This window comes from Erinaceus europaeus, chromosome 9, assembly GCF_950295315.1.
Source record: "Erinaceus europaeus chromosome 9, mEriEur2.1, whole genome shotgun sequence".
Classification (NCBI taxonomy): Eukaryota; Metazoa; Chordata; class Mammalia; order Eulipotyphla; family Erinaceidae; genus Erinaceus; species Erinaceus europaeus.
The window spans coordinates 90522578-90534130 of record NC_080170.1 but is presented as its reverse complement, the minus strand read 5'-3'; the positions used below and the strand labels follow the sequence as shown (position 1 = coordinate 90534130).

General features: G+C 37.7%; 1 protein-coding gene across 1 annotated transcript in view; it reads right to left on the bottom strand.

Annotated features, from left to right (window-relative positions):
- Positions 1 to 1193: 1193 nt before the first annotated feature.
- BTLA (B and T lymphocyte associated) overlaps positions 1194 to 11553 on the bottom strand; it is a 36643-nt gene continuing 26283 nt past the window's right edge. The window contains exons 3-6 of the mRNA XM_060198377.1: positions 9619 to 9654; positions 8095 to 8274; positions 6591 to 6634; positions 1194 to 4642 (exon numbers count right to left, since the gene is read on the bottom strand). Coding sequence (XP_060054360.1) covers positions 4367 to 4642; positions 6591 to 6634; positions 8095 to 8274; positions 9619 to 9654 — 536 coding nt within the window. The 3' untranslated portion in view covers positions 1194 to 4366. The remainder of the gene's footprint in view (positions 4643 to 6590; positions 6635 to 8094; positions 8275 to 9618; positions 9655 to 11553) is intronic.

Genomic DNA, 11553 nt, shown 5'->3' with positions numbered 1-11553 from the left:
CTTACGGCTTCCTGCCACACACACCTGACTCTCGCTGGGGAGATATAGGTTCATACAGGCTAACTGGATCACAAGCTTCACAAATAAAATGAAAGAGAATTGTGAAAAACGTATATATTTTTTTACTTAGTAGGTGAAGCCTGAGAGTCTACTTTCTTTTCTTTTCTTTTCTTTCCTTCAGACTTCAGGGTTATCATTGGGGCTCAGTGCCAGCACTAGGAATCCACTACTCTGTGGCCTTTTTTCCCACTCTGTATTGGAGAGGACAGAGTGAAACTGAAAGCATAGAGGAAGACAGAGGGAGGGAGAGAAAGACACCTGCAGACCTGCTTCACTGCTTGCGAAGCAACCCACCTACATATAGGGAGCCAGGGGCTCAAATCAAGATCCTTGCACAGGTCCTTGTGCCTTAACCCAGTGTGCTACCACCGGTCCCCCAAGAGTCTACATTTTTTAGGGCTCCCAGGAAATGTTGATCTGGGGTCATGCCCTGAGTAACAAATGAGCTAATGACTTCACACACTCAACTCTTTGTTCCTTAAACATTATTTAATTCTAATATGTGCCAAACTAATGAGTAATGTTATATATTCTTACCTGTAAGTAACCCACAGTCTGACTGAGTCAAAAATCATCGAATTTAAATTGGGAGATGAGGGATAAGATTAGTGGTATTGCAAACTCATGATAAGCACTAAATAAGTCATAGAGATCTCATTATAGCATATTAAATATAAACAATAATATAGAATGGTAAGTATTTCAGCTCAGCAGATAGGATATGTGCATTGTCCTGTGGGGCCCATGTTCAAGTCCCTAACCCACCAAATGGAAGCACTATAGCAACAGCGTAAATTTTGGTGCTGTGGTATCTATTCTTTCTCTTTCCTCTCAGACACCTCATGAGGAGATATACAGACAGAGCAACAGAAATGTGATCAGTATCATTAAGAAACTTCAAATCAAAACATGGACTACGTGTACCTAATAGAACACTTCTTAGTAATGGGATCCAGTAACCTATAAGTTAGCAAATTCTTCAAGTTGTTTCAATATGCCATAAGGTTTGAGAATCATTACCTATTTTAATTTCATGTATTTTGGGATACAGTAGTCAATATCAAATTGATTTCAAATAAATTCCCATAACTTTTACAGTTTTATTGGAGAGAAACATCAAATTAAGAACTCATGACCATTGTTGAAATTTTCACATTTTGTTTATGTTTTATAAGTGATAAATATCATATAAATGATACAGAAATGTATGTATCAAAGAGTAAAAAAGGACTTGTCATTTTGGCAAGATGATAAAATTGCAACTATAAATCATTTACAGATAAGAAATCATTATCAATAATATCTTAATACATGCTAACAATGTTTTACATAATGGGAATATTTTTGTTCACTTAAACTCAGGAAAATTATTAAGGAATAATTCATCTTTATGTATTTATCAGTTAGGACAGAAAAATTTATCTTCTCAAAAAAAACCCATGTATCTTCTCTAGCATACTTCCTGTTTCGATTTTAAAGGCATTACAGCATCTGTTCTAATATACCTTTCAGACACATAAGTTGCTCATAATTCAATTTGGATGAAAAAAAAAATCTTGCCTAAAATTAGTTCCTTCAAATGCTAGGTAAAACTTTCTGCATCCCAAAAAGAATTTTTTTTTAATTTTTTTTTTTTTTAGTTTTTATTTTCCCTTTTATTGCCCTTGTATTTTTATTGTTGTTGTAGTTATCATTGTTGTTGTTATTGATGTCATCATTGTTAGATAGGACAGAAAGAACTTGAGAGAGGAGGGGAAGACAGAGAGGGGGGAAGAAAGATAGACACCTGCAGACCTGCTTCACCTCCTGTGAAAGGACTCTCCTGCAGGTGAGGTGGTGGGGGCTGGAACCGGGATCCTTACGCTGGTCCTTGCACTTTGCGCCACGTGCGCTTAACCTGCCGTGCTACTGAACTTCTCTGTTCCAGTCTCTTGGAAACAGAGCTGGCAGTCAGCCGAGGTAAAGAACAAACACCTCATCACAGACCCCTGCAAGCGTCAACCCGGCTTTGACCTAGCACGTTATGATCGGGCCCTCCTCAATCGCTATCGAACAGGCCATGGCCAGTGCGCCGCTATGTTCCATCACTGGGGAGCCAGAGACGACCCGAATTGCCCCTGCGGCTACAGACAGACTATGACCCACATAGTCAACGACTGCCACCTCTCCAGATTCAAAGGAGGTCTCGAAACTTTACATCAGGCTCAACCTGATGCTGTTGACTGGCTACGGAAGAAGGGCAAATGCTAGAAGAAGAACCACCCGACTCCCCCCAAAAGAATTTTGACCCGCATTTCCAGAGGGAGAAATGTTAGGGGAAGATGACTAGGGGACTCTGAAAACCATCTACAACAAAACTTTGAAAAAGAAGAGGATAAAAAGAAAGGACATTTGAAGTAGTAGAAAGTATACTGTGACTTAGAAAGGAAGAGAAGGCAGGACCTTAGAAAAAAAGGGATATATGTGTGTGTGTGTGTGTGTGTGTGTGTGTGTGTGTGTGTGTGTGTGTGTGTGTGCGTGTGTGTGTGTGTATAGAAATAATAGTCAACCCATGTCTGTGACCTTAGGGGAACCACTGCACTTTCCAGTAAAGGGAATGGGGACATAGAACTCTTGTGGTTGGAATGGTGTGGAATTGTACCCTATTACCTGGTAATTTTATAAATAAATATTAAATTACCAATAAAAATGAAAAACAAATCCTAGAATTTTCCTCATTCCATTAGTTGTGACTTTAATTTTCTATCAAGTCTCAGATGAAGCAGTTTAAGGTATCAATCAATCCACACTCGCCTAACAATATATTCTCATTGACTTTTTAAAATTTTTTCATTAGAGGGTTAACAGTTTACAACATAGTCTTTAACAGAGAGACATAGCCTCTCAAATCTCCCTGACTTATATCTAGGAGACACACCAGGACCCCAATGTCCCTTCATTCCAACCCTTTACTTCCTTCCCCAGAATCCTTTGCTTTGTTGCAATACTCCCCATATAAGTTTCATCTTATATCTTTCCTTACTTCCTTTTATTATTAAATTCCACCTAGAAGTGAGATGATTCAGTACTGGCCTTTCTCTCTTTCTGGCTTGTCTCACTCAACATAATACCTTCAAGTTCTGAGCAAGATATTGCAAAGGAGACATCCTTATTATTTTTAACAGCTGTATAGTATTCCATTTTGTGTATGTACCACAACTTGCTTAGCCACTTATCTATCATTGAGTATGGGGGTCAATTCTAAGCTTGAGCTACTACACACTGTGCTGCCATGAACATAGATGTGCACTGCTCTTTTTGTATAGGTGTTTTTATTTTCCCTGAGTATCTTCCCAGGAAATGGGTTGCTGGGTAGTAGGGTAGGTCTACTTCTAGTGTTCCGATGAATCTCCAGACTGTTTTCCATAGGGCCTGGACCAATTTACATTCCCACCAGCAATGTAGGAGAATCCCTTCCCTCCACAACCTCTGCCAGTTTTTACATTTATTCACATACTCACAAGCATATTCATTAAGCAACATACTCATTCATTCATGTCACATTCAGATACATTAGTTTACATGACCCAAGTACGAAGCCATCATTTTGTTTATAAATGTATCCTACATTAATTCCTCCTTTATGATCTATATTTACCTAGCAATATAAACAGAGTATATACACACATTTATATATCTAAAAGCATTTGTTTTTCAGAAATGGGAAGGATCCACCCTATATCAAGCTGGTATATTTCACATCTTCATTGTACCATTTATTTCTTATATTCTTTATCCTATCACCAAGTCTAAAATTATTTCTCTTTCCCACTTAAGAAATCTCCATATGGGATTAACAGAGGAAATTTTCTTATTGCTGTATTTATTATTTAGTCAAATTAAAAAAAAATTCTTTCCTTTTCAAGATGGTATAGTGAACTGTGAGGCATGTGATACAAATATCTTGATTACATGTATTTTTGAAAGTGCTAAAGAAAATACTAAGTTTTCATACTGGATTAAATGTAGCTAAGTTTAAATGTTCTACTACAGCACTATTCCTAATCTTCCTCAGTTGAGAAAAAAAAAAAAAAGGTTGTTCAAGTTTCTAATATAAAATGCTTCCAAATAAGTTTTACAACAAATTTTAGTCATTTTGTACTGTGAATCCTTAAGACCCAAGCAACATGAGACCCTCCATAAAGTGACATTTCTTACATCGAGGAATATTATTTGACATTCTTTGGGGCCCAGGCAGTGGAGTGGACATGCAGATAAATTGAGCAGTCCTTGGATAATGACCTCTGGCTAGAGATCAGGACCAGATTTAACTCCTCACACATATAGCTGCATATTCCGTAGGTGTTTCTTTCACATGTATTGTCTTTCTTGAGTTCACAGCAATGGCAGAATGGTTCAAGGAAGCATAAACAATACCATGGTTTTTTTCCTCTAGACAGGGATTAGAATAAGCCCAAGACTCTTCCTGATCCCTGAACTGGGAGTCATTATCATAAATTCCAATTTCTGGTGACAGTGCTTGAGAAATTTGGCTGGTGTCCACTTCAATTTGTCCACTTCTAAAGTTCTGTGAAACATCAGCCTGTAAGAGAAGCAAGATTGCTTTGAGTAGTGTTTAAAGATGCAGAAGTACAACTCCACAAACCAACTGTAAGAGCAGGCTAATTTGAATCATTGTGGATTATCAGAAAATTACTCTTTCCCACATATGGTATTGATATTTACTTTTCTTTATATTTACTTTTATTTTAGCAGATTCTGAACATTGACTAAAAGATGAAATGTCTAAGGATCACAATGCTGCTCCAAATAGTTATTTAATGCCTTATTAATGGTCCCTTTTGAGGTCACAGAACATTTTCAATCCCTCTTTTAGATAAGATACACAGCTTGAAATAATAAAAAGCATAAAAATCTCACAATAACTTCATGAACACACATTATAGTGTGAAAGGATCTGGGTTCAAGCCCCATCTCCACCTGCAGGGAGGAAGCATGAGTGGTGAAACAGTGCTGCAGTTGTTTCTATCTCTCCCTCTCTATCTCCTCCTTCCTTGGTCAAGTTCTCTCTGTTGCCATACAAAATACATAGACAAATAAAAATTAAATTAAAACAACATTTTTAAAAATATGCTGTTGGTTTTGGATAAATTCTTTGAGACCTTTAGTCTCAAAAACCCAACATAGTATCTTTTTGATTATTGTTTTTTTAATATTTATTTATTAATTTTCACTTTTTGTTGCCCTTGTTTTATTGTTGTACTTCTTATTGTTGTTATTGATGTCTTCATTGTTGGATAGGACAGAGAGAAATGGAGAGAGGAGGGGAAGACAGAGAGGGGGAGAGAAAGACAGACACCTGAAGACCTGCTTCACCGCCTGTGAAGCGACTCCCCTGCATGTGGGGAGCCCGAGGCTTGAACCGGAATCCTTACGCCAGTCCTGAGCTTTGCGCCACCTGTGCTGAACCACTGTGCTACTGCTCGACTCCCTTGATTATCGTTTTTACTGCTTGACAACCTCAGTGAAGTCTGAACTTCTGTAATAGACATCAAGTTGAAACAAATCATTATATAACTATATACATGAGTAAAATGCCTTTGAATTTAACCTTAACACATGAATATTTTATCCAGTTTATACATTCAAAAGTATAAGCATATTTTAGCTTATCTAGGTATCACTTACATAGAAAATTATGTAAATTATTATTAATTTAAATAGTTCCATTGCCTTCAGATATGACTAACACAATACTGTTCATTATTATTATTCATGAGGCGAAAGGAAAGGAATATTTAAGAAAAATTCTCCACTTGATGAAACAGAACCACACCCAACACAATTATGCCTAATGGCACCTGTAGACCTGCTTCATCACTAGTGAGGTGTCCTCGCGGCAGATGGGGAGCAGGAACTTGAACCTTGATCCTTGTGTAGGTCTGTGCACATAGTACTATGTTCGCTTAACTAGGTGTGCCACCACCAGCCCCCTGGGAGTTTTGTTTTTGTTTTGTTTTGTTTTTTAGTGAGCCCACACACATTGCAAGGAACTTTGGCACAGTAACTAGACATGTGTTAATACTTCTTTGTCTTTCTGGTGTGATCCATTAAAAAATTCTGATAATTTTTTCCGAGCTTGCATATGATTTAATTTCTTCACTAGATCCCTATTCTCTTCCAGAAAAACCTTAAGCTAATTTTGGATAATAGTGAAGAGATTAAAAGTCATAAAAGGCTCAGAACAGAGCCAAGGTTATGTGACTCATTCTCAGAGTTTCCTGATTAGAACCGACACTGTTGCCCATATCCATTTGGAGGTTAATTACATGAGATGTATTAATCCTAAAATCTCTTTGTTACAAATGATGGTAAATAAGCTCAACATATTTCTAAATATCAATATATATCACACTTTGAATAGTGTCTGGAATGTGGTGCTATCTTGACTTATTAAATGCTTTACAAACCTAAATATAAGCAAGGCATAACACAGATAACATTTGTTTTAATAGATACATCAAACATACCAAGTTAATTCCCCTTCCTTCTGAACCAGGTTTCTTTTGTTTCCCTGGAAATAAAAGAGAGAGAGAGAGAAATAAGAAACAAACAAAAAAAGTAAACAACAATATAAAATCTCTCTCAATCTCCTGCAAAGTAGGAGTTTGGAAAGAACATGAGTTCAGAAATCAGACTGCTTTATTGAAATCCCTTCCCTATAACAGAGGTAAGATGCCACGCTCACCACTTGCATGTCAGTGCTAATGTTGTCAATTTAAGTTTGGCTATTGGCCATGACTAGCATAGAACATAACTCAGTGTGTGAGAATTCATACCAGCTATGTTGATTACTCATTCTTCACTTGCTCCCCCCCCAGAGAGCCTGATGGCATATCCAAGATGAAAGTGCAGGCTCTAGCACATCTTTTTAAAAACACTGAAAATATACTCATTGCCAGACTAACTGCTCTCTGCATACCAACATAACCTGTGTACCTACTGCCTAGTTTACTTGAAATGTGGTGAATCAAAGAGTGCCTTCGTAACTTTTTCTCTGAAGTTCAGAAAAAGAAGTTGTTTCAATAACCTCAAGGGTGGTGATACCTGGAGAGAGGTTATGGAAAGATTCTGAGAATTGAAGATAAGGAATTGTCTCAGAATTCGAAGGTTTTGTGCTCCAGAAGTTCTCACCATGAAATACCAGAAACACTTTTCCCCCAGACAAAGCTTTCTCTTGTGGCAGATATAAGGGCTGCTCTGTTTAGCTTAGTTTCTATAACTACTTTGTGGCCGCTGTTGTGGGAAACTGATGGGAGGAGAAGGCAAAGGAAAAAGGAATGAAAAAGAGATCTGGGGTGATTCAAATTAAGACTAGATCAGACTTCATCACAAATTCCCTCTCTCACTGTTTAAATGTTTGTTCATGATGTTGAAAGAGTTCTTAAAAAACCTGAAAGTAATTAAACAAGAAAAAAACCCTCACACCTCTCCCATCATAATCTGACCCACATGTTTTAAATGCATTACTTAGTTATTCTGTTCAATCTTATGCTTGTGACAACAGAAATTATAGATATGAAATTCCTCTGGAGCTGTTTGGTCTTCTATTAGACAAGGGTGTGTATGACTGCCATGTAGAATGGCTTTGAAAAAAAAAAACAAACGATAAGACAAATGAATTCAAACCAGACCTGTAGCTTTCAGTGACTATTCCAACCTTCCTTTTAGCACTCATAGTGTATATCGATGCTTCTTCTCACACAAACCTAACTTTGACATAGCAGATGATATGCCCAGCAACTTACTCTCCATACCATGGTCCTTTCTGGATTGCTGTTCTGTGGTGAGAATGTCTCAACATGGCTAGAGAGAAGGTGCCTGAATTAATCCATTTTGCTTTAATGGTGAATGTATTCGTTGTCTTCTAGGACATAAGTAGCATATTTTATTGCAGAATGTTGAGAAAGAACACAAGAACCAAGAAGAGGCTATATCTACTTGAGTAACTGAATCTGAAACATGTGTACTGACCAGCAAAGGGAAAATGGAAGCCACCGTGGTGTCTTCTTAGGCAGCAGAAGAAGTATAAACAGACAATGAGGAGAGGCAGTCCTCCCAATGGAGCCAAACAAATGATGATCCACTGTTTGTTGACTATTTCTTCCTTGCTGGGTGGTCTTGAGGCACTTGTGTCTGAAATGTCAGCCAGTGCTAAAAACAGTTTAGAAATGAGAGACAGGCTAGAATCAGCAGCATCCTCAGCATTATTAAGAGTTCCACTCATGCTTCTATTTCCTTCCAGGAGCCACTCTGTAAGACCTGGAGTCTCTGCACTCTCACCAGCATCTATTGTTCTTACTAAATATATTATATATCTTAAATACTTTATAAGAATACTTTTATTTCTTTACAGGTAATCTCTAGTAAAACAATATACATAATATACATATCAGTAAGCACTTCACCAAGATCTTTATTAAACTACCTTTTTTTTTTTAGCTCTCTTATTAACCACATAAGAAAAGTAAGAATATCATTGCTTTTATCCAGCACTATGCCTTGAAGAGTATTATAGCTACAAGACATGTCCAAGGTAAGACAGACCTTGAAGGCCAGTAAGAACTCAAGATAATATGTTCTAATACAAAATTCAAGATCCCTTAACAGTGGTTTTTTATTGTCTTATAACTCTTGGTATGTCTAAATACTAAACACTCTCTTGTTTCTCCCCATACCTTAGATATCTTCAAATATGCCTTATTTGTCACAAGATTAGTGCTTCTTATGTGTTTTTGTTTTTTCAGGATTAAATTACTGGCAGAACTACTATGTCTGGAAGTATTTTGGGTTGACAAAATGTAGGACTATGGTATCTAGTGGGTAGAGACCAGGAATGCTGTTAAACATCTTGCATTACACAAGGCAACTTCCCCCATTGTCCAGTTTAGCAAAGAATTACCCAGTCTAAAGTATCAGTAGAGAAAATCTGACTTAAGTTATGGTTGTGAAATACTTTTATAGAGACAGTGACAGAAAGACAGAGGTAGTGGGAAAGTTACCATAGCCCAGAAGCTACCCACAAATAGGATAGTGACAGGGGTCGAACCAGAGTTGGACCACAGGAAAAATAGATACCCTACTGAGTGAGCTATTGTTAACACAGTGAGTGAGTCTTTGTTAACACAGTATGAAAAACAAATATACCAGAGTAAGATGTTCTGTTATGATATGTGTGGTTTGCTTGCCCATATGCTTCAATTCCTTGGTTTGGAGTAAAATCAGTGAGGAACTGTTACAGCAGAGTTTGGTGATTCAGAGTGGCAACAAAAACTCTATTGTTCATGCTGCAGCTGTTGTTTGGGTTGGGTGAACAGTCAAGTCTTTGCTAAGAGTGGCAGACACAGATGTCTGGGGGAGGAGCACAGATAGGAAGAAGGCTTAAGGTGTCTGCAACAGATAACCAAGTACAAACAAACCGACTCAATAAAGATCCAGTTTTTATTATCCATCAAATAATCTAGTTTTCTTACTTTTATTTTCTAATTTGATACTTACTAATTAGAGGCTGTTCTGAATTATTTTGAATTCTCTCTGAAATAGAAAGACAAAATAAATAATTATAATTGTTATGAAAACAATGAAGCTGTATACTCACATATGTCTAAGATCAAAGCTAGTTTCTGAGAAGACATTAGCATCTGCCCACCACCACCACCAACAAAAAAAGGTAATTATCCAGCTCCAAGTTTGCATAATAAGGAGGGCCTTACCTGTAGATTGTGGACACAGAGCAAACCCTGGTCTATTATTTTGAGACTCAAAAATAAAACTGAAACTGTAATACAAACTTCAACATTCTGCTTTTACTCCCTCTTCCTCTTCCTCTTCATCTTTATTTTGTTTTCTTTTCTCCCTTTTTTATAGTCAGGACTTCACCACTCCAAAATGACTTTTTCAGTCAGAAAGAGAAAGGCAGTTGGGGGAAAAAGAGGGAAGAGAAAGACCATAGCACTAAAGCTTCCTTCATTGCAGTGGTGGGGGGGGGGGGCAGTCTTAAACCTGGCTAACACACATGACAAACCAGGCACACTGTTCAAGTGAGCTATGTTTTCTGACGCCTCTTCTCCATTCCTAAAGTGTAAGCACACAATAAAGCCTATAGGACACTTTCTGACACCTGGAACAACACAATGCACATTCAACAGGTGCACTGCATATGAATGACCACAAAGAGATGATGATTTTGATGACAAGTGTGGTACTCATTCCAAAGCACAGATTGTAGCTCCCACTTCCTGCCCACTCACTATCTCCCCATTTCCTGCTAAGATAATTATGACCATCTGCTTTTTTTTTATTAATCCCTTTTGTTGCCCTTGTTGTTTTATTGTTGTGGTTATTATTGTTGTTATTGATGTCATTGTTGTTGGACAGAGAGAAATGGAAAGAGGAGGGGAAGACAGAGAGGGAGAGAAAGACAGACACCTGTAGACCTGCTTCACCGCCAGTGAAGCGACTCCCCTGCAGGTGGGCATCGGGGGCTAGAACCGGGATCCTTACACCAATCCTTGCGCTTTGCGCCACGTGCGCTTAACTTGCTAGCTGCTGCCTGTCTCCCATGACCTGCTTTTGTTTAGTTCCTTATTTAGTATTGACCAAGGGAAGTTAGGGTGGACGAAGCTGCAAGCCAACATTTGTTTTAACGACTGCTATCCAACTTTTCTCCCAGGGCTTTAATTTGCAAAGATATTTCCTTCATTCGAAGACAATGAAACATTAAAATCCTCCACTCTGTCACAGTGCTGCTTTTACAAGAACCAATTCTTAACTTGATTATAAAAAGTAAAAGAAGAATCAGCTACAAAGGGAAGAAAATCCTTAACATACTTTAAGAAGGATATAACAAGGGAAGAGCATGGACAGATTTTTTTTTTAATTATACTTCTAAAATTTGTTCATGAAAAACATGACTCAAAAATATAATTTCTAGAGTACATTTTTCTCTTCAGTTTATTATGTACTCCAAAGTACAAAAAGGAAAGTAATTTTTCTTTGCCCCTTTCTGTGATATGCTTATTTCTATCATTTTATGAAAGGAAAATCCACACCCAGGTCAAAGCAAATCCTTAAATAACCTACTCGACCTTTTGTAAAGGAAGCAAAGATGACTTTGAGAACTATGCCACAGTTGCTGCTTCCTGGGACAGGAGAATTCTTACAAGATAAAAGGCTTTTTCACATGTGTGATAAATGAAAGGCATGGATATAAAATGGCATAGCAAATTTCTTAACAAGAGAAATCACTTCCCTCAGGATAAACACGGAATGTTTCATGAAGCATTAGGAACTGAACAGAAAGGGACAAACTCTGATGTGTGGAGGCAGATGACAGCATGCCCCATGAGTATCAACAACAACATAGAAAAAACCGTGGTTGGGTGAGTCAGGGGGTAGCCCAATGGGTTAAGGTACTTGGCACAAAGAGCAAGG